The sequence below is a fragment of the Genypterus blacodes genome, unplaced genomic scaffold (assembly GCF_046128005.1).
Source record: "Genypterus blacodes isolate CSIRO-AG114 ecotype Tasmania unplaced genomic scaffold, CSIRO-AGI_Gbla_v1 ptg000033l_1, whole genome shotgun sequence".
Classification (NCBI taxonomy): domain Eukaryota; kingdom Metazoa; phylum Chordata; class Actinopteri; order Ophidiiformes; family Ophidiidae; genus Genypterus; species Genypterus blacodes.
Window position 1 is genome coordinate 2,591,328 of NW_027466846.1, and position 24,314 is coordinate 2,615,641.

Here is a 24,314-nt window from a genome sequence, read left to right on the forward strand (position 1 = left end):
TTTCCTTAAAAGCACATATTGTTCAACCAGATGACACGCTTGCTGCTTTGAAGCTTGGGCCAACACACTAAAGTGCCTGCAAGGGCTGGGCTGAGGATAGCTGCTACAGGAGGAAGGGCAACACAGAGGAAGCACAGAAACAAGCCCACTGCTGCTTTTTTCCCCTTTCTTTTGCCTACCGTATGTAACCCATACTAAGTCTTCAGCAATGCTGTAAAACTGAGATGTTAAGATCCCACCTCAAGCAATAACATTTGATTTATGTCGCATGGATCCATTCACAGGCAGCATAAAAGTTCCACTGCAGTTTGAAAATAATCAAGGTTATTTGTAGCAAGAAAAACGGCAATAAACTTTGTTGAAAGACAGATGATATTGAACAGAAATATCCTACAGTAATCAGCATGTTCCATCTGATGTATAAAATTCAGTTCAAAACACTGACAAGCACACTATACTGCCAATTTTACTATGGAAAAACATGAGCAGAATTGATGGGATTCTTTGTTATTTCTGTTTTTTTCTATAGTCACAGTATAAACACATTGTTTTGCTTCACTGTTCATCACTCCACAATAACAGAAATATTATCAAATGGGGGCAAGTTAGCACTGTTTCAGGGCATCCCACCAAGAGACAAAATGCACTGATGAAAGAGGCAAAAACAAACCCAGGGGTTACAGCAGACCTGCAGTACTATTTACAACACTGAAATTGTGTCACATCTGGGAAAGAACAGCATTTGCTGGAAAACTGCATTCATGGGAAGGTGCTACAATTAAATAGCAACAATTCTAATATCCCTACCTTTACAAGAGAGGGTTATATTATTAGACAGGAATTTCTCTACCCTCCTGTCTTAGCTGAGGAGGACTGGGTTTTAAACAAAGGTGGGAGAAACCACACTAGAAAAACCACACCGGACAAATAAACTGGGGTCTTTTTTTCCAAACAGAAAATGATTACTTAAGAAGGTCATTGTTTTACATACAAGTCCAGAAAAACTGAAAGCGTATTTTTAAAATAATACTGTTCCGTTCCTATGGCCGCTTGAATAGTAAGAAAACTACCAAATACACAATGTATGGCCAAAAATCTAAATATATGTTGGTGAATATATTACAGCATTAACTCAATTATCCATCTACAAACACAGAATAAGATACAGTCATGACATTCCATTCAATTCAGCTGTATTTATATAGCGCCAAATCACAACAAACATTAACAAAATGCAGTGCACATATAGAGCATTTAAAGAAACATTTCCCGATGAGCAATTACTTTGCAAGTTTCCTTTAATGGGTAGAAACCTCAGGCAGAACCGGGCTCTAGATAGGCTGCCATCTGCCTTAACGGGTTGCGATTAGAGAGAGAGAGAGAGAGATAGAGAAAGAGAGCGAGAGAGAGAGAGAGAGAGAGAGAGAGAGAGAGAGAGAGAGGAGAAAGAAGAAACACACAAGAGAGGCACAGTAGCAACAACAAATAGTGCCTAATGTAAATATGACGTATGATATATTTCCATTTCCATTTCCATTTCCATTTCACTTCCGTTTTGCACTAAGACTCCTTGCACTATTTATTTACATATTTATTAATTTATATTTACAGTAAGTATATATAGTATATATAATGTATATAGTTTGTTCTGTATATATTCTGTATATATTCTGTATATATTCTGTATTCTGTATATATGATAGTACACTTTTGCACTTTCTGGTTGGATGCTACTGCATTTCATTGGCTTGTACCTGTACTTGCTCACTGACAATAAAGTTGAATCTAATCTAATCTAATCTAATCTAATCTAATCTAATATTAACACAAATAGCAGGACAGGGTATTTATCTCTGCAGGACAGACTTCCACAAGAACCTGTGAGATGAGAGAACACAGAAAACTCCCAGGAAGAAGTAAAGTTAGTGAAATACAGTAATGATGCAATGGATATGCACAGACAGAGAGACTCAGTGCTTTATGGGAAGTTCCCCAGCAGTTCAAGCCTATGGCAGCATAACTAGGAGCCGGTCCAAGGCAAGTCTGGCTGACCCTAACTATAAGCTTTATCAAAAAGGAAGGTTTTAAGCCTACTCTTAAACATAGAAAAGTTGTCTGCCCCTCGGACCTAATCTGGTAGATGGTTCCACAAGAGAAATTAAATTATTATTTAAACTACTTTACTGGAAGAAAATGGGAGAAATATGATCTATTTTCCTAGTTTTTGTCAGCACATATGCGGCTGCATTCTGGACCAACTGGAGAGTCTTCAGAGACTTATCAGGGAATACTGATAATGATGAATTGCAATAATCCAGCCTTGAGGTAACAAATGTGTGGACAGGTTTTTCTGCATCATTCTGTGACAGACTGTGCCTGGTTTTTGCAATGTTGTGTAAGTGGTAAGTTATGATGGAGCCTGACCATTACGTGCTTTGAAAATTTTGTGAAGTCAAATCATACCCAGGTTTATTTACCGTGCATTTGCCATGCATGGCTCAGTACACTTTACAATCATCAACAATGTGCATGTTCCATCTTGTTCCTATAGGCTTGTCCTTGCAGACACACCCCCTTTTATGGCATTAACAAATATTGCTGATTAGTGGCTTGTGATATGAACTAAATGCCTGATTGTGGGATATCGGTTTTAATCAAGCCATCTTGCGCAAACGCGATTGCTTGACAGAGAAAACCTTTTTTGGGAAAGCTTTGATTGCTAATTGAACAACTGTCCAATATGTGTTTGCCCTTGTGAGGAATCAGAGAAAAACTAAATAGTTTGAAACAGAATCAGCGGTCCCAACAGGGGTAGTAGTTCAAACAGGGGCAGCACAGGAAAAACGGATCACGTGGCCAGAACTCCAGATGTCTCCAGAGAAACCGGGACATGAGGTCGCGCCCAGAACGCCCATCACTGGCTGGCCCCTGCACTGGGTGATCTAGCCAATGACTACTCCGTTCGTTCTGTTACAATCTCTAACAAAAAAGGATATCACAGAGAACACACAGAAACAGAACACACTAAACAAAGAAGGGGGATACTCAAATACAAAAATAAAAGCAACTGGGCAACAGATAACAGATAACAGAACTGTAGAAGCCTTTGGGGATGAGAATCAGTGGTGAACTGTCTTCAAGCCTTTACTACCAAATCCAGTTGCCTGAGATTTACTTCTTGGATACCATGACCTGGAGAACTTTCACAGACAAAAAGAGGGAATAATTAGGCGGCAGTAGCTCAGTCGGTAGGGATTCTGCTTGGGAACCGGAGGTCGCCGGTTCAAGTCCCATATGGACCAAGTAAGTGGACTGGTAGCTGGTGAGTTGCCAGTTTCCCTCCAGGGCACTGCCGAGGTGCCCCTGAGCAAGGCATCGTACCCCGAGCTGTTCTAGAGCGCCGAATAATGGCTGTCCTGCAATAATTGGAAGTCCCTTTGGATAAAAGTGTCTGCTAAATGACTGTAATGTAATGTTATTAAAATACAAGCTCAAGGCTACAAGAAGTGGGGCCAAGTCAAATAAGCACAGTAACAAAACAGACAAGGCCAGAAAGCAGACTTACAAAACATGAGGAGCACAGAGGAACATGGAGGGACATGGATGGGGAATAGAGAACAAACCAGGAGGAACAAGGAATGAAGATTAGCAAAAGGCAAGAGACAACCAGGAGTGACGCAGAGTCAAAACCAGGAACAGGGACAAGACCAGGAGACAATACATACTCATAAGGGGAAAGGGAAAGATGCAAACTATATCCACACAGGGCTGATGACAATGGGGAACAGGTGAGGACAATCACACAATAAAACAGGAAATATACTGTAAGGAGGAGTAGGGGTTCAGTAAGGCAATTCAGAGTACATTGTACAATAAGGTATACTTATTAACTTGTGCATGTACATGATTGGCAACTGCAAGCTGCCTTCTTTTCCAGCTATTTTGAATTTTCTTTAAGTTTGATTTTGAGTGTGGCATTTTAATTTCAGTTTATTTCTTGCATTTTTATCCAACAAATAATTTCAGTTTTATGTAACAACGATAACCTTGCTCTGAATACATCTTAATGTATCATCATTTTAATCACTTTCTGTTAATTATGGAACTATTGCGTAATCAGAGGTTTTCATTATCTTGACCAAACTAACATGTTTTGTCAAAGCATACTAGTCCCTCTGGGGCACACAGGGTAGTATGTCTTGGCCTAAGTTAAGTTTGGCACCGATACATGATGGCCTGTAAACCAATTTGGTACTGGCTCACATCCAAAGGCTGCAGGCGAGTTCACATCTGTACATTCCACTCAGAATCGCTCATACACTATTCCATAATATCCCATTTTGCTCTGGGACGTTTTTCTTAACAATTTCATACACAAATTGAATAATATTGAAGATACTTTAAATTGACTGAAAGTTTAAATACTCCCTTGCTGCTGCCCTGGAAATTCTAGAATTTCTGACACAGTCATGTACACTCCCATGGGCTGAGGTGCATTAGACAAAACTTAGACAGTGTCCATAGAGACAGACAGTGTATCAAATGTTAATCATCAGAAACCTCAAGTTTGTCATGTCCTTCCCCCCCCCCCCCCCCCCCCCCCCCCCCCCCCATGTGTCTGTGTGTTGGTCACATCATTCATGACTGTACTCAAAGGCACAAGGTTCAGGGAGCAAAAATGAACATGCTCGTAAGAGCATTTTAGAAAAATGTTGGTTTGTTAAAAACAGGTAAACTTATACTACTATTACTCACTGGACTAGCTTTTTTTCTTTTCATTTGTTTTAAGAAAATAAAACTTAAAAAGCAAATAAATTGTTTAGATGGAGGTTTGTTTTTTGCATAAAAATGGTCCGCTACTCAAAAACAGGTGTATTTGCATAAATAGAAAACTTGACTTTTTATGGAATTGTAAAAAAAAAATTTAACTGTTGGCAAATTAGCTCCTCCAGTATTGACATTTGACATTTTAGTGTAGTTTGCAATTTTTTCTGTGGTGCTTCTTCACTATGGTACTTTTCCATACAGTTCAGTTACAGCAGGGGTCTCCAACCTTTTTTCCGCTGAGAGCTAATTTGACTAATTAAAACTGTCCGAGGGCTACTCAAGCTTTGCACTATTAGTAACATTTATCCACATGGCGGATTCTCCACCCAATCCATGTGACGTTGTGTTGTCAAATTCTTTGAACCTTTAGTGAGCTACTCAGACACAGGTTTCCTCTTCTATTTCACCTGTATGTTTCTCTCTCTATCACAACCTATGATGCGATTTGTACTAGCCTACATTGCTGTTTGACATCATCCTGTAAGTTCTGTATGTACCCTATGACATCATTGCAACTCCAGCCCACTTGTACTCTACATCAGGGTCTATGTGTAAAGTTCAAATCAACAACAATAGTAGGGATATCACAACCTTCCTCCCTTCTCTCTCTCTCTCTCCTCTTCCCCCTCTTTCTATATAAAAAATGATCTCCAAAATACCCTACACCTGTATGCACAATGTCATGTACAATATCTGCTTCAATAAAAACAAATTGCTTTTTTTTAAAAACGACACGGGTGGCGAGCTACTGGTAGCTTGCGAGCGATCTGTTGGAGACCCCTGAGTCACAGAGTGTAGCACCATATTATTTTTTTCTGTGATCATAATTCAAGTGTGTTTCCTCGCAGCATTAGTGTGAAATGCCTGTCTCACATCATGCCCTTGATCACATGTGGGAGGTTTGAGTTGGTAGCATAAAACAAAAATGAGTAATGAATATCTCCACTGTGTATGAACCTCCTACCAAGCAGAAACATGCAAAAATCATCAAGCCTAAAGTAGGAATATTAAGACACGTCCAGGGTAAACTTTTTCTCCTACAAACTCTCTTTCTCTGCAGGCAAATACCAACATGTTTGATCTAAAATGCTAATTCAGCCCCCGTAAAATCCTGAGGGCAGTTGTGGCGGTTGCTAATGATCAGCCCAGGCAAGCAGAGTTTGATTTATCATTCCATCACTGACACAGAGCTTTTGATCAAAGCATAGTATGGCGCTGCTCCCTGTTCCCTGTGGTATAGCCATGATGAACAGGTAGCATTAAACAGTGTGAGTGAAAAGTACACAGGGATTTAATGAGAGAAAGAAGGAGACAGGTTTAGTGTTACAGAGGTATTACTAACTGACACCATCCAAATCTGTTCATAGTCATAGTCATAGTCAGATGGTGCTAAGTGGAATGAGTGAAATGTGCCTGAAGACATGAATTGACATACATGGTTATTACATATGTTTTCCTAAATAAAGTACAGGTGTACCAGACTGTATATCATATTGGTTTAAAGCAGAACTACATATTACATTGTCGGCAACTTGAAATGTGAGTCTATAAAATGGTTCAACTGCAATTTCCCTGCAATTTATGACCAAAATAAATCCCTTATAATAATATGTATTTATTAAATGGTCTTCGTCTCCACAGAGCTGGGCTCATAGTCATCCTCCTCCTCTGGGCCTTTCTCAGCAAGCTCCTGCTTGAGGACCTCCTTCCAGGTTGATGGCCAAGATTGTCACAAGGTTTCGTTGGAGAGACCCTTACTTCTGAGGAGAGGGTGCGACCGATGCTCCTGGACACTGGGTATCCCAGGAAGTAGCTGACCAGCTGATAACTTATTTGATCCTAACTAATCTGGTTTCAGCTAGTTTACTGCACTGAAAACACTTGATAACTTCTCCTAATTCATTTTTATTTTTTCCTCCTACTTCATACTCCTGACTCTGGTTCCACCTCTGGTCTAATCTTCATCAATCTAAGAACAGTGTTCAACAGTGTCACAATATATTACCTAGGAGTTTGTAATCTGACACTCACATTAGTTTGATTTTATTTAAAAAATTGGTTCCACTTTGTCCCGTTAAAAGACACCAAAAAGTTCCTCTATTAGATTAAGTTTGACCTTCTGTACTTTTGTGAACAATAATCACCTACATGCTTCCATAAACCCAAGCGATCACTCAGGACTCTCTAACCTAGTCCTACCTTCTAGCTGTTAAAGGCTGGATGACAAAGAACTTCCTGGTTCTGAATGTCGCCAAAACCGACCACAAATAATTAATTTGCCGGTGGACATTTCAATAATGATAACAGTATCATAGTAAAAACCTAGGTGAAACATTCACTTCACCCTTCACTCTTCACTCTTCACTCTTCACCCTGACCGGTACCCTTCTCCTACTGTGTGGCAAAAACTAGAAAACCTAGTTATTCTTGTTTTACTTTATCTGGCGCTAATTGCAGAGGAACAGGAAGTGAAGACAGTCTCCACAGTGCAGGAGAGTGATGAGCCACCCTAGGTTTAGTTGAGGCCTAGGCTAGTTTAAGCTTAACACTAACTGTACATAGCACTTCACCGTTTGGCCCTCTACTGATGATATCCCTCTTCTCTCTGATAATGTCACCCTACCTTTTTTTCCCCAGTTCTGGTCACTCTTGCTTATAAAGTTATTTAGCATGCTAAATGGGTTCCTGCAACTGGAAAATGATCAGGGACAATACATAATAATTTTAATTATTCGAAAAGATTTTCATATCATCTTTGAAACAATGTGATAGGAGGATCTTCGGAGATCCAATCACAACAGAGGAAGTATCCAGATCAGGAAAGGCCACATTTGGAGGCAGGGATGCTTCTGAAAGGATCTGAAAGGGAGCCACACTGATGTGCTCACCCATAATGAAAGTTGATTTGGGACTTGATCATGCATTAACTGTCATTGTTGCACCTCCGGCCTCCGGCTGACACAGTGGTCAGTCCATCGGATGAATGCACTGCTCAGGCTGTCAGGCCCTCACTCTGCTCAACCTCAGTGCATGGAAACAAAATGATAGAAGGCCCTGCTTACCACATGTGTGTATGAGAGAAAATTCATGTGTGAAGTACAAGCCACAAAAATCCATACCACTTTATTATTTTAGTATTTTGTATTCTAAAATATAACATTCTAAAATAAATATGCATTTCAAAACATATTGATTCATTTTCATATGTAGCTTTGATAAATACCCATGTTTAAAATATTTTCTTTAATATTATTGAAACGATTAAACATTTTCAACGAACAAAAAAAAAAAAATCTTACTTCTAAAAATTATTTAAAAAATATCCAATTTTGTATTTTCTGACTTTGTTTGTTTGAATAGTTGCAATGCTGTAAAACTTATACTTAACATATCTGTGTTTACGTGTACAGAAATCATAATTCAGTTTTCAACTGTAGCTGAACCTTTCTTTTTTACCCACTGGCTGTTTTTTTGTTTGCATAAAAAAACACTTCATGCTGTGCACACAACTATGTAAGCAAAGATACTGGCCTTAGAGTAAAACAATACTATCCACTTTCTTGTTTCTATGAGTTCACCTTGTATGTGTGTGTATGTGCAGTAAAAGAGATCCAGTCCATTTGATTTGATGAATAGGGGGGTGATAATGGGAGTTAAAGCGTTCCTGTCTTAGTTGAGGCTTGTCTATAAAATGTGTAGCCTTGGGTGGTTTGCATGTAACTGGGGCGTGCCACATCACAATGTGATGATTTTGAAGGTAATGAAAGAATTATGTTTGTGCATTCATATCTAGCTAGTGTGTTCCGTCTATAACATTTGAAAAATTGTGACGTTTTCACATGAAAATGGTTTGAAACAGCTGGACATGAAATGTGGTAAACAGTGAAACAGGTGTTTCCCTGAAAAAGTAATTGAACTCCCCACTTGCATGTATGTATGTTATGAAAATGTTGATGAAGGATGCGGGTGCGGGCTCAAAGTATGTATTGACCTATTCTCTGCTCTCATACGCAGAGGACACAGGCATCAACTTCAGCCCAACCCATTCTTACTCTACTAAATCATTGATTCTGTCGCTGTGCACACTCACATACACTCATGCTCTAACACTTTCATTCTTTTGCTTCGAGCCTGGAAACGCTCATTGTTTTGAGTCCTCCTCCAGACTTTGATGTGAAGGGGTCAAGCGGAGGCTCCCTCCTCATCCCCAAGGGAGAGGCAAAGAGGAGAATATTCAGTGTCAGGAACATCTGGGAGAGCACGCTAAGCAGGGTTTACTTGGCAGGCGGTTGGTATTGGCACCGTCAACCTTCCTACCGGGGGCCTTTCATCTCCGTTTGAACATGTGGACTCGGCCCTAACCCTGGGAGGAGTTGGAGGGCTCACCGCCAGGAGAGAGGCTGAGGCGTGGTCGCTCCAAGGAGGAATCCGGCTCTCCTGCTGTCCCCCTCCATCCCTCCCTCTCTCCTTCTCCCTGTACATGCTTCTCTCACAGATTTTAGCTATCAAGCTCTGTTTGAGTTTGATCAAAAACTGATTGATATTTGGTAGCGAGAATGAAAAAAACCTTATATTTGATCATTTTCAAGCCAAGGAATTTCAAATACTTCTGTACTGTCTTGTCAAGGTTTTCAAAAATATTTTGACTCCAAAACTCTCAGCTGATAAAATACTTTCAGGCTTAGTAGGATACAGGACTCTCAAGCTGTAGAGACAGATCACTCAGACTCTGCAATAAGAACATTTAATTGTATCTGTATCTAAATTTAAAATCTCATTACTTGCAAAGTGGTTTCTTGCATTTAGTTGTGTGTTAGTAAGTCAGTTAGTTATGGTAATTACTAAGATGTTACCCTATAGTTGAAGCTGGCATCAGTCGGTAGTTGTTGAGGTGTTGAAAATGTTGGGGTCGGATTGTTCAAGGTGGGGTGATAAGTACTTTATAATGTGTTTAGGGTAGTTGCTACTGCATTACTACTCAGCTGCTAACAACTTGCCAAGATCCTTGTTACTGTATAACTGTTTGATTCCCAAGTAGTTGCTAGGCTGTTTGGTGTGGCTGCGGCAATGTTCCTATTATTTATTGCTGCATTCAGGGTGATTGACAGGAGTAGAGCAATTCAGCCAAATGGCCCCCTCCTCATCAATTTCAATGAAAACCTTCAGGCTGCCGGCTCTCTTCCCCCTGGAGGAAGCTATGTAGAGCAAACACAGGCTGTGGAAGGAAGATGCCAACTTGTTCTTCTCTTGAACCTGACCTTTGTTAATGGCCACTGTGAAAGTGAGGGAACTACATAGAACAGCTTCTTGCCCACAGTGATGGTTACTTCTTCTTCAACATATTGTGATTGTTTTTGGAATTCGTGATGTTATTATGGGGGGAGTTTGGGCAGGACTCTTCATGTTAGCTATATGGTAATGAAAAGATTCTCCTAAGATCTGCTTATAGAATACTTATGTAAATTACAATGGCAATGAAAAGCACCCTATGGAAATGCCAGATCCCGCAATATGTTTCTGCACAAACAAAAGACAAACAGACTCAAAGTACTCAAAGTAGTGAACAATGTCTCTGCCAAGACAGTGTCTCTTTGCAACTCCACAAACACACAAACAAACACACAGCTTTCTAATTATAGTCAAAAGAAAAGAATCTGCCCAACCTTAATGGGGTTTAAGGTCACATTAATTTTGAGGTAACATGTCTTATGTGCAGCGTTACCTGCAATATTTCTAGGGATTTAATTGATAAACTCATTGACCAAATGTGAAGTGTTTAGGGCATCTGCTCCGATTAAAGTATTTCATACATTGATTGATGTGCAGACTGATCTAAATTTATTTAGGTGTATGACTTGATTTAATTCTTAAGGTTAAAGCAGTTTGGGGCAAAGAATAAGTAGATCTATCCAATAGGGACACATTGTATGAAGTAACAGATCACAGAATGGATCCCTTTGAAAATAATAATTGATGCTAACTGGAACATGCAAGTTCATCATTCATAATTACAAATGCAATAGGTCAATAACAATGCAGAAGAATGCTGCTTAATTTCAATATACTCTAGTTTGTTTCAGATAACACAATGACCACTGCACTATACTATCATGTTTACAAAAGTCTGCCTATCACTCTGTTCAGCCTGCTTTCTATCCATCCATCCTGGTGTTTTCGCTCCAATGAACCAGCCCACTTAACTGAAATGAAGCAAATCCTCAGTCAATGAATCCTTGGTGACCATGGAATGGAAGTCACCCATCCTCTCAGCAGATTAACTGCCACAGTGAAGTTGTCTGTTGCGAGACAGAAAATGTGACATTTTTAGTTAAACATCAAACAAACCGTTGATCACATCACCCTGGAGACTGTTTTGTGTTAGTCATTTGACCAACTGATCCAAGAGGACAAGCATCAAATGGACCGCGAAAGATATGCTGTCCTGTACTTAAACGTTTTACAGCAGTAAGTTTGGTCTGAGCATCTGTTGCTAAATCATCAGAATAGAACAGTTTGCAGCATAGACATCCAGGTAACAAGGAGCCTGAATGGACAGACCTACTCCCTTAGGGAGAGGGGCTGGGAAAACCACATATGAAGAGCAATATCAAAGTTTTGTCGACACTGAAAAACAAATTAAACATCAATTTAAAGATTATAGAATGTCATCATGTTATTAAATAGAACACTTCCACAAAATCCTCTTTTCATGGTGAACATTCTTGACGTGTCATAGCAGGAACAGGACGAGTGTAACTAAAACATTGCTGATGACATTTTGATTTGAGTGTAAGCCAGCGTGAACAAAACTTGAGGCTGACGCACCTGAGTGGAATGCAAACATCATGAGATTAGATTGTTATTAGAATTACTTGTGTTTGGCACGTCGGACGTCCACCATGACAAAGTTCTATTGGGCAGGATATCCAAAGAATAGCCAATTAATTAATATGAACGAATGAATGACTACTGGAGTGGACATTCATCCGTTGCAGCATCCATGAGCATTTCAAAGATTGTGTGTGGTGGCCAGAGCAGCTGCATCTCTCAGCCTTTGCAAGTCAAGTTTTGCAAATAGGTGTGTTTGTTCTCTTAATAATAAATGAAAGAAACATTTAATAGTAAATTATTGTCCTCATAATAATTTATAATCTCTAATCTTTGATGTTTGCCTACAAAGCAGTGACCAGAGAGCTCAGACTTGTGTTATTTCTCAGTCACTACAATCTGTAAATGATTGACACCACCTGTTGCCACCACAGTCTCAAGCTAAAGTATCTTCTTCTGTGCTGCCTCTTTGGGTACTAAGACACCCACCTCCATTCAAAGCTCCATGTTAGGACAAGCCGAAATACCCAATGACTATTAGATCATGTTCCAGTTTATGCCTCTTATGCTGGATGATTCTCCTCCATCAACTGTTGATTATTTCTCACTAGAAGCTGCTTAGGTTTTGCTTCCTGTGTAGCGTGGACCATAGCATGTAAAGACTAAGTCAAAGTGTCAAAGTCCTAAACCTTGGACGTTCAACCATCCATCCAGATCAATTCCTTATGATTTCTCATTGCATAAGAACATTACACTTTGTAAGAGGCCTACAACGGGGAAATATGTGACCTTGCTCTTCATGTAATCTTTGGATCTACTCACTTCTGCTGCATTTTTAGGTGGGACAAGGTTCACTTTGTGTAGTTTGATTGATGGGCAATGCAGCCATTAAAATATTCTCGTAATCCGAGAAGAGTTAAAACGATTGTTTAATTTATTGGCAAATTCAATGGTGTTTCACAGTGATACTTGGCTCCAAAGCTGCAAACACTCCCTGGTACTAGAACAATGTGATGCCTCACATACAGCATGGAAAATCTAACCCCTTGTGCTGTGGACAGATGCGCTCTCTGTAATCAGTGCTTGTAGGAATCTGGTATTATCTTACATGGAGCGTGCTTCATTGTAGGATGACACGCAAACCTAACACTGCCACTAAGTTATAGTCTCTGCTGCTGCTTCTCCTTTATTCTACTTCCCTCCAACTAGGTCAGGAATTGTGCACTACACATGCATGTGACCTGGTGGTTATGTGCTGTAGGATTCCAGACACGTTCCTCATTCTTCCCCAACAACTGATGGGTTAATCTACACACAGCATCATGGGTATCTAACACAGCTGTTGGACAGCTTTCATGTTAAAGTTAACCATTAGCCACAGTATCATTAAGGGGCAGATGGAGGCATGCAAAGGACTCACCTCATTGGCCCTTCACTAAATGAGGCGGGAGATGGAAAGACGGTTGATTGGCTACATGGAGATTCCAGCTTTGAATTCTGACATGTTTTACAAATCATTTGGTATCCAACATTGACAAAAATAACTGTTAATCTTAAGATATTTATAATATACAGTAGATGTGCCTTCTTGAAATTCAAATCATTAAATGAGAAGTTTTAACAATGAAAATCTCATAAATTGAACATTTAAATACCAGTAAAACAAAATCTGTAAGACTTTATAGCTTTCATGGTACACGGTTCATCCAAGAATAGAGCTAAACAAGAAGACAAAAGACATTTTTGGTATAAAATACTTTAATAAATAATAGGATTGTTCTAAGAAGAAACAAAAAATCCACTATCAAACCAAGACTTTTGCCAAATTTGTACAAAATAATTACAATGTTCTGCACATTGAGTCCATCTTCTCGAGCTAAAACAACATAAAATTTACTTACAGAATATGAATTGTGATTTGGGTTTTCCATAATTTGCATCATCATTAAGAAAAAATATGTAATGCTCATCCACATACAAAAACAATATCTGTCTAGACCTATTCAACAGCCAAAGTTTACTTTTACTACTGCTGTGGCGGTAAGGTTAATGTTTTTATCTTTTCCTGCATGTTCTTAGTGCAGAAACACGCTATACGAACACTGGACACCAAGCATGACAGTCCACAACAACAACAACACAACTTGTTCCCTTCATTAGACCAAAATACAAACGCAAGGTAAGGCAGGTTAAACTGAGACAAAACATTTAGCGTTCGTGCTCATTCACTGCTTGTAAATTCCAGATCAATCCAAACAATTTGAAGCCTTATCTGAGGTTAAGGTGGGATTTCTGTGTTTTGCTAAGGGGCACTTTGACAGGCTACTCTTCAAGAGTTGATTACCTACTACTGCTACGGCATTTGGTGGTCTCCAATATCAATAAACTGTAAAATACTATATTATAGGTTAGAAATGCTAATGATGAACTCGCAGCAGATTTTGGTTTGTTGCACCCTTGATCCATATGACCCACAGGGCTGCTTCCTTTTGTGTATTAACTAGATTGAAAGGTCACAAAGAAGGATGCAAAATGATAAAACACAATGGCTGACGTGAAATAATGTTTTGATAATGTTGATCAAAAAACATCTTTAGTTCAGTGTTGTAATTTGCATTCCGTGACAAAACAACAGTGCACTGTGGATCAATGTGAACAGTCATGAATGATTTGGTTAAATGCTTAAAAAACATCCGGTAGCTTGGAGACTTGACCGTCGAAAGATTATGTTTCCGCTTTTTCAGTTTTTGCAGCAGACACTGCTTACAAAAAACCTGCATTACTCCTGCCACGTGAGCCTGTGCACCAATACATCACCAACAGGATTTTATAATATTTACATACATACATACAAACAAGTAGCAAATGTAACACCAGCACGAAATGTGGAAAACCATGACATTGGTGGGTCCAGATAAAGCATCTTTTTAGTCAATACAATAGGCAATACAAATCTACAACCTTTACCAATAAAGTCTCAAATAGTTGGTGGAGCCAATGAGTAATACAAACATTGATTTGCAACTTTTACTGTTTTATTTGTGTAACTATGGATTGAATTGGGAGACATAACCCAATGAACAGCTCTGAAAGCTCCATATCTGTGTGTTCAACAGCTGTAACAACTAATGATAATACAAGACAAACACCCAGGATTTGTTTTCCTTTAAACCAATGCTCGTGATTAAGAAGGACCATGGACACAAAGCCCATGAATCTGCAAAAAGAAGCCTGTTTTAGTGCCAATCGACACTAATACACGGAATGACAAAATTAAAAAAACAACCACAAAACAATCGTATTCTTTAGAATAACTATGATACAAAGCATTACTTAAGTTACTAAATTCAAATATACACAGCCATTTTTTCTCATATTTACATATGTACAGAGCGAAGAAAATACCTTTATGGTGGTATGAGGGGTTGTTACCAGGACATCTTTCCCTTTATATGTATTTAAATTCTGCATAAACTCTTATGAAAGGAGATAAAAGGAGAAGAATAAGGGCTGAAGGCACTTTTCTACCAAAGCAAAATACTGAAGAATGATCGCTGAAGCATTGACACACAGGGTCTACATAAGAACCTTTAAACATGTACAAAGTATGGAAAAGATGCTTATGAATGTAAACAAAAACAATGCTCATGCCAGGTATCATATACAGAGGGTTTGTCTGTGCCAGCTTTCAAAACAAAGCGTACAGTATATAAAACCGTTGTTTTTTTTAACTATTTTTACATACATTAATAAAAGGTTGCAATATCAAGACAGTGTAGAAAAGGCCCGTAGGGTCGGGCTAAGGCAGATAGAACTGAATGCACCCCAAAACTAGAGACAATGTTAACAGCTGCCAGCCAATCAAGTTCAATTAGGTCTCTGAGGGCAATGCTCAAAATCACATGACAGGTAAGTGTTTGGAGGAGGCAAGGTCCAAAAAATGTCTTCCGTAATTCGTAAACACAAAAACCTAAAAATCTGGAGAACAGGAAAGAAAATTGTTGATTCCAAAAGTTTGACGTCAGAGCAGATATCCAGAAGCAGAAGTAACGTCCGTGTCGCTCTTCTCATGTCATTTCTTTGCTTGATTTTGATGTACAATACAAGTTAAATAAGGTGTGACGAACAAAAATAGAAAATTAAAGCCTCTGTAATCTTCACTTTTGGTGCTTTAAAAGTTAGTGAGAAGAAACTGCTTTTTTTCTTTTGTTTTTTGGAAGGTCCCTCCTGTGTTCATACGTATTGGTCTTTTGTGTCCTCGCTGAGCTTGGCTGCGTTCAGGTTTTTACACCGGTTGTCCTTCGGGCTGTACACCGTCCGGTGCGGTGCCTTCACCGGGCAGCTGCGTGTTGTGCAGACAACCCTTCCCATATCCACCATCCCTCTGTCCTGAGCCTCTACTTTGGGGCAATTTTGGGAGGGAAACTTCTCCAATCCCTGCCCCCTCTCCTCATCTTCCTCCTGCTCTCCCTCCTGCTCCTCCTCGCCCTCGGCCCCATCACACGTCCTGTCTATGGGGCACAGCATCAGTTTCTTGCTTTCGGGCTGATCTTTGTCTCGGTTGTCCTTGTTGGATTGGGGCCTCAGAGGCTGGCCCAGTTGGTTGTTGACAGTCCCGTCTTCTGAGCATTGCGCTGCTCTCTCGCGCTCTTTCTTCCTCTTGCGGGTCCACCAAACACAAACGACGATGCAGAAGATCCACAGCACGCTGAAGACCACACAGAGGACAGGGACCAGGTAGCCTGAATCAGAAGGAAAGAGCAGAGACAGACGTTATCACAAGGTCATCATTACACAATAGCTTAACAAGGAAAACAATCGGTTTTTGGATAATTGTTAGGCACCAGATGTCCATATCAATTGCTATTGGTATTATTACTATATTATTATTAATTGGAATTCTAGAAGTTTACTCCCATAGAACATTTGAGCCCTTTGTATATCTCATGGTTTGTGTGGATACAGATTTTGTAATAAACTGTCATGTGACTCACCGACAGGCGGGGACACCACCTGGGTCAGCACTTTAACCTCCGTCACGGCCAGCATCACCGTGCTGTTGTGGCGTTTGGACAGAGCGTTGATGATGGCTCTAGCTGCTCTCTGGATCTGACCTCGATCGGCATCCTTCGACAGCCCATTCTGCTCGAAGGACTGGGGGTGGGGAGAGGGTGGAAGAGGAGGAAGGGGAGGAGGGTGTTGGGGTTAGTTGGGTTTTGCATCAGGGAGTGAATCTGGCAAATGGTCATGTAGAATTGTCACTCATTCATTCCCACCTAACATCTGGCATGCTGTGCCCCCCTCCCCCCACCCCTTGCTGGGACCACAGAGGGTGCAGTTAATTGCCTAATCATGTGAGGGGGTGAAGGTGGGGGGAGTCAACAGGGAGATTATCTCCATGCTCTTCAATTAGGACAAACAACAGCGTGGAGGCCAGCTGTGCTCCTCTGTTCTCCTCCTGAGAACATCAGCAGCTCACTGACACGCCCACAGCCCCGCCCCTCTGCTGGCTGACACATTGGCTTTATTCTGTCAGCTTCATCTGCTGTTGCTTCATTTAGGTGTAAATACATTCCATTGTCCTTGAGTTAAAAACAGCCATTAGCCAATCGGGCGTTTCATTCTTTTATTCCTTCTTTAACTATATTTGTTCTTTTTCGGTTCTTTCCATCTATTCTTTCTTGGATTCCTCCTTCCTTTCTTTCGTTGCTTTACTCCCGCTTCTTTTGTTATTTTTGATTCCTTCAGTTTGAACTTTTACTTCAGTATATCATCAGTGTAATTCTTCCACCGCCACAGTCTCATGAGTTGTTATGTGACAAATTAAACCATGGGAAAAACATTTGACTCTTTTGGTTTCACAGCCACTACCAGAAATACATGTTTGAACTAAACAACAATGTTAGTACTATAAAAACCCTGGATCTGATCTCCCACACACTCGGTGCGGCCTAAAGGTAACAAACAGGCACCCAATTCATCTCCACAGAGCTGAAACATATTGAAGCACTTCTCGCAGATCTCTGATCAGTTCATGATTTACAGATTCATCACAAGCCTTTGGATAAGCACGCCAACATGACATGGCGTCTAAAACTCAGGGAGATTACAAAGACTTCACCCACACTTGGACATTTTGATGCAACACAAGTCCACAGCAAGTGGGAGTGAAGATTTAATGAAAAGCCTCGTTGTAGAGTTTGGGTGGATGTCAGCGCTCTTGCCACTCCTTTTCCTGTATTTGTCGCTCAAAACATCAGAAGAAACAAAGTCTAATCCCCTCCATTAAGAGCTTAAAGCCCTGAAGTTACTGATTTCCCCCAAGTCTGGGTGGCTGCGAAATAGACAGAAAGAGAGAGAAAGACAGAAGTGGAGGGAAAATGAAGATAAAAGACAGGTGAGAGAGCAAGATGAGTTGGGGAAGACTGTGTGAATTAAAGTGGAGGTTAGGCAGTAACACTGAGAGAAAAAGAGCATAGAGAGAGACGAGAGAGAGAATCATACAATTAAAAGACTGTCAGAAAAGCCGAGAGACACAGTGTTGACAAGGGGGAGAGGAAGGTTACAGGAGAGGTGAAGATAAAGAGGAGAGCGGGTGAAAGGTACGAGTCATGATGAATGTAAATTAGAAAACGAGCCTGGGTGGTCGGGAAAGAGAGGAAAGAGAGTAGGAGGAGAAATGAAGAAAAAGGGAAAAGAAAATGAGACGAAAGCAAAGAGTAAGACAGAGAAAGGAGAAGAGAAAGACGAATGGACAGAAAAAGAGAGGGAGAGAAGACAGAGCAGCAAGGTGTTCCAAGAGTAAAGACAAATCTTATCCAGATGTGGTTCAAACCAGCATGCTGTGCTTCAAACACCCTTCGCTCTCTTCCTTTGATTTCTCTTGTATCTTTCTTTTCTAACAAAGAATGACAGGGCATTAGAAAACAGAAAGAAAAACAACTTCAGATCTTACTGTCATCCCCTGGAAGGGATTCAATGAAGAGGAGGAAAAGAAGTAGCGACAGAGAGAGATGGAAATGGAAAGGGAGCGATAAACCACCATATACAATACTGTATGGTATACAATACTGTATTTGATTGCGAGTGGTTGTGTGTAGTAATCACCATGGCAACCTCCACAGCATCTCTGTTGGAGTAGGACGGGTCACAGAGGATGAGGAGGGCACGCTTTTCCGCCAGCGTCTGGGCTACAGGGAGGTACCTCAGCTCAGAGCAGATGTTCTCCACAGTGGTGCCCTTTGATCATACACAGAGAGAGAGAGAGAGAGAGAGGGAGAGAGAGAGAGCGAGAGAGATTACTATTTGCATTGCTTGTGAGGGACAATCAGGATTTAATTCCACATAAATCTGTTTTAGATGTAGCTAGTTAAAATGTGTCGCCCAGCAGGGGGGACTGAGGCTCAGATCAGTATCTTCTCAATTTGAAACATGAAAGTAGATTCATTTCCATTCATAAAACCTAAAGCCTCCCCCTACAAAACACACAAACACACACACACACACAAACTACCCTCAAGGGGCCATACTGAATTTCATGATCTTGTAGTAAACAATAAAAAAACATCTATCTAAACGCACTAGACAGAAGCAGTAAATAAATAAAGTATTCAGTCATTCAACGCTCATCAGTAGCTGCTGACTTTTTATAGATGCCATGCTGCTCTCGCAACAGTTCCTTCCTGTAGAAGGCTAACTGCCTTTCAGGGATTTAGAGAAACACTTTGCAAGTCTCCTTCTCTCTTTTTTTCTGTCTATGCTCAAAGAAAAGTAAGAGAGTGTGGGAATGCCAACATCTCCATGTATACACACAGAGTTCCACAGACTTCCTGTTAACCCTGTTATTCCCCTATGCGCTCCAAAACTGATGTTAGTGAAATCATCCCCATTTCTGTGAGTAATGGCAATGGGAAGACCGACACACGCAAGCATTACTGAGAATGAGCAGCAATCAGAACAAACCGTGAGACAAAATGTGACACTGGATTCAGTATACATAACATAATCAAATGTGGAGAACAAAATATATCTCATGTCAGTGAATAAAACATCTTCAAATATGTATGAAAGCAACAAAGCAACATATTTTCAACAAAACGAAAATCTTTCTTTTTAGTCGCTCAAGGTGACGCAAGTGACTCACCTGTGGCACTTTGTCTCTTTTGAAGATAAGTGTGATGCGGGTACAGCTGTTGTCTAGGTAACCGCTGTTGGGCTCACACTGTGTGTGTAGAGGTGTTGGTGGGTCTGGTGTTGAACACACCCCCCACTGGTGGCAGGGCGGGGAGAAACAGGTGAGGTACTGGTGCTCCACACACTCATGACCTCCGGGGCAGGATGGGGGGTTGTGTTTGTTGCTGTCTGGAGCAGGTAGAGCCTTCGGAAGGAGGCAGAGCCGGCGACCACACTGCACCTGAAAACACACAACCCTCAATGTTCACAAGACACAATCACAAGACATGACGCAAAGGACTAGTACTCGTCTAGTCTAGTACTGAGTTCTAGAATCCAAACAGGCATGGAGTGATGCTTTTCGTATGTGAACCGAGATTAGGTTCATGATGTACAAAAGGCTAAAACCTCATTATTGGCTGAGTACAAATACAACTCAGTGTCATGTCAAACCAACGTGTCCCCGGCTCACCTACTAAAAGAAAATGTGCATACTGGAGCCTTAAGAGAGCTCGGAAATCCCTTCTACATTGGGAAATAAAAAATGAAGAATGTTCAGAAGTGAAAAAACTCAAACTGTTATGAAACCCTTTGTGACAGATGACTATTTTGGACATTGGCCTGCAATTGTAACAGCCAAAATGTTGTGATGGAAATAAACTTGGTGTCAAAAGGCTCTGAGAGTCCGCAAAGAAGCCGGGCTCACCTTGGAGCAGAGAACAAAGCCATCGACACACCGGCAGGTGTTGCACTCCTCTTTCCATTGACTGCCATGAGGAAACTGCAGGCCGGCATGATGACAGGACTTGCCGAGTCCAATGACTGGAAACAATAAAGGAAGTTCAGAGCGTGAGTAACAATTTACAGGTTTGTACGAAACAGCTTTGTTTTCTGAACTGTCAAGTCGGTTACTTCTGAATAGACAAGGTTTCTTCTCTACCTACTTTGAGGGTAATCAAAACTCAAAGATGAAGATAAGGGTGTGTGTATTTCTGACTGTGTGTCATAGAGATTGAGCATCACTGATACTCACACTCTTGACAGCGAAGTCCAGCATGTCCTGGAGGACAAATGCAGCGGTAGCCATTGATTTCATCCACACAGGTGGAACCATCAGCACAAGGAGATGACTGACACTCATCTATATCTGAAAGAGTGAACCATCAAGCTCTTCAAATATATTCAAAAATTACACACAGACTTACACATCAGATACAGGACTTTTATCCACAATAAAACCATTAAATCTGGATACGATCAAGTGCAAAGTTTCTACACTGTTTGTCTATTAAATTACAAAGGCTTTTTATAACTTTTCTTAGGAATAATAAGTAATGTAACCTTTCCAACTACTATAATATTATAAACCACATGTTTTGGCATACAACGGTAGAATTATAGATAATGTGGATTTTTAAGTTATACTGTATATGTGGTGATACACTTCAAAGTCTTTATGTATGTTATGAATAATTATGAAAGAGCAGCTAAGCTCTGAAAGAATGTTTCCAATTTTGGACTATTCTGGGATTTTCAGAAACTCTGTTTTTGCACAATGGATGAATCGCGGTTTGTATTGAAATGCCTAAACTCAATAACACTGTGCATCTGAAAAGCCTTTTCTGAGAGAATTCTCCCAGCAGGCCGCGGGAGACTGCACTGACCTGTCAGACCAAACATCAGCGTTGACCTCCCCTTAGCTCAGGGAAGAGAGGTTAAGACCAGCTTCCTAAAGCCTTTCCTAATCTGTCGCCCTGAAACAACTGGCTCACGCTCTCACCACTGTGACCTTTCACCTCTGACCCCCCTGCCCACCTGACCCCTGCCACACGCCCCTCTGGTTCCCAGGAACTCACTGATGCGGCAGTCCGGTCCAGCGAATCCTGGGGCACATTCACAGCGAAACCAGTTGACACCATCCACACAGACTCCGCCGTTGTAGCTGAAAGATGGGGACAGAAACAAAGATGGATGAGCTACTCAACAACATGACAATGAACCATGACGGATTTTCAATATGGACTTCCAACAAAAAAAAACAATTATTTCTTGTTTTTGTCTTCTAGTGGGTAAAAATAGTTCTCAACGTATTTGAACTCTGAAAATCGTAGGAAGTATAGTGAATTTAATTGAAATCAAACTAAAATTTGGGCCCATAAGTTCATGGAAAAGTTCTAACAGTTCAAGAGATACTTTGATATTTTGATGCAGGTACCAGACCATACTTTAACTTACACATTTCTAATATTATATTACTGTTATTGTTATTATGGAAGAAGTCAAGGGACCTGGGCAGTCACTGTGGGTTTCTAAACCTAGAGTGTTTTCTAGTTATCAATGTATGTGTTTTTAAGTTACCTATTGTAATCATGGAAGAAAGAGGAAAACAAGACCTCAACCCAATATGTACTTCATTCACATTACAGGCTTAAGTGGCCTAAGGACAGTTGTTGCCTACATTTACAAGAAAATCTTGATGTTTCCCTCCACTGTGCAGCCTCATATCACTCACTCCCTTTATTGCATTAGACTGCGATTAAAGCAATACGTGCCCACAGCTCTGAGAAAGTCAGAGGGCAGATGGGAGCGAGAATGATCCGGCAAAGCTGATCCCTTATCAATGTCCACACTTCATATGCAAATCCTTGCTGACCACATGCTGAGTCCAGCCCCCGAACCAAAGCCTCACAATAACCCCCGAGTCAAGGCTGGTGAATGGTGCCGCCTTATTCCACACCGAAACCAAAACCTTCCCTAATCCACCTATCAGTCATTGTGGCGGTGAGGTGGGGGTGGAGGGCGTGTTGGAGTGGCAGAGTGTAATCCCTCAGGGAAGCTCTCTGTACACACTGTCAGATCAACACTTCAATTGTACTAAAAGTCATACAAACCATAATTGATTGAAATAAATCATTATTGGCATGAGCTTACTCAGAGTAACATACAAGTATTTTCAATACACCAAAACTGATTGATAAATAACAATAAAGTAGAGTCACTGCAGTTTTCAACATGTGCAGCATTTTCTGTGTAGTATCGTATTTTTCTACAGACCAACGCTTACAACAAGCAATGGGCTCTGTTTACGTTCCCTTGTCCGGCAGAGACGAGCTGTGACAGGCTAACTGACACATCAATAAGAACGGGCCAGTGGCCAATTACACACGTTTCCCACGTCAGAGTTTGCTGCCCTGGAGGCAGGCAAGAAAAAGACAGACACTGAGAAAAGCGAATGGAGGATTTCCCTTCACTCATTATCTATGAAATGCTTGGGTTTGTTTTCCACTGTAAAGAGGAAAAGTGAGTGAATGTCTTCTTTGTGCCACACTGGACATGATGTGGATGTGTGACAGTAACTTAGGCTAACAATAACTAAGGCTAAGTTATATCATATGTATTACATTTACACACTTATGGGCCCATTATAGGTGAAATTTTAGCGCAGACAAAATCCTACTGCATGGGTTTCGTTTCAGGTAACTGCAGTTCATGAGAAAAATCTTTAAAAATCTGGCAAACATAAAAACAAACAGCAGAGACCAGAAGCTCCACAATCAAGAAAAAACAACATGACATGAATACACTTGTATACACATGCAGAGACACACATATACAATTATGTACACACAAGTACACACCGTCACTCCCTCACACTCACACTCACACAGTCAGTCACACACACACACACCTCAACATCCAAAAAACTTTAATGGGAAAATCCCTGAGTATTAGATCAGATTAGCAGTAAGAGTGCGACGTGTGAGAGTGGCTGCTCGCTGTGGGAAACCCCGTTGGTGAGAATATTCACTCTGCGTGACTGGACTGGATCAGAGCTCCAGACTGACGCAGGAAATGTGCTTAAACCGTTAACTGGTCGAGTTTCTGAACACAGCGTCGCAAATCTTTGTCACAAGCTTTCCTTTACATTTTGTTTTCAATTTGGTTTACCTCTGCCACCTTGGCTTGTGAAAATCCTGACAATTCTTATTTTAAAAAGTACATGTTCTATGTAAGAGAATTATAAATCTTATTACTCATTCTCGCAAAACAAAGTCTTACTGGTTAATTATTGATTCTGGATTTTCTACTTGCCCCTTGGGAAAGAGACCCGACGTGAAATAGACAAAAAAATAAAAAGAGCAGAGACGACCAAGAATGAGATCAACTGGCTGTCGCAAGGTTTCTTCGTTTTCCTTATACATTAAGGTTTTTGGGGGTTTGTTGGCCGGGTTGGGAACTGTTGGTTGGCGTTTGCCTGGAAAGCCCTTTGAGACACTATATGTTGTTTTGGGCTATACAAATAAACTTGACCCGACCCAAATACAGAGAGGTCATCAGTAGTGTGATGCTCCACTGCATTACCAGCATGAAATGAATTGAATATCATGATAAAAAATGTTCTATCTTACCATGGATGAGGGTTGCAGTCATCCACATCTGTAAGAGAGAAAAGGAGATGGATCAATCAAAGGATGGTGTAACTTGAG

At 40.6% G+C, this 24,314-nt stretch overlaps 1 protein-coding gene across 2 annotated transcripts in view; it reads right to left on the bottom strand.

Annotated features, from left to right (window-relative positions):
• Nucleotides 1-14,535: 14,535 nt before the first annotated feature.
• Nucleotides 14,536-24,314, bottom strand: part of LOC142995575 (protein jagged-2-like) — a 50,058-nt gene continuing 40,279 nt past the window's right edge. For both annotated transcript variants that reach the window (XM_076146674.1, XM_076146675.1), the window contains 8 exons: nucleotides 24,237-24,264; nucleotides 21,684-21,769; nucleotides 20,861-20,974; nucleotides 20,534-20,649; nucleotides 19,799-20,068; nucleotides 18,763-18,894; nucleotides 16,650-16,809; nucleotides 14,536-16,397 (listed from right to left, as the gene is read on the bottom strand). In XM_076146674.1, the coding sequence (XP_076002789.1) occupies nucleotides 15,889-16,397; nucleotides 16,650-16,809; nucleotides 18,763-18,894; nucleotides 19,799-20,068; nucleotides 20,534-20,649; nucleotides 20,861-20,974; nucleotides 21,684-21,769; nucleotides 24,237-24,264 (1,415 nt within the window). In that variant the 3' untranslated portion in view covers nucleotides 14,536-15,888. The remainder of the gene's footprint in view (nucleotides 16,398-16,649; nucleotides 16,810-18,762; nucleotides 18,895-19,798; nucleotides 20,069-20,533; nucleotides 20,650-20,860; nucleotides 20,975-21,683; nucleotides 21,770-24,236; nucleotides 24,265-24,314) is intronic.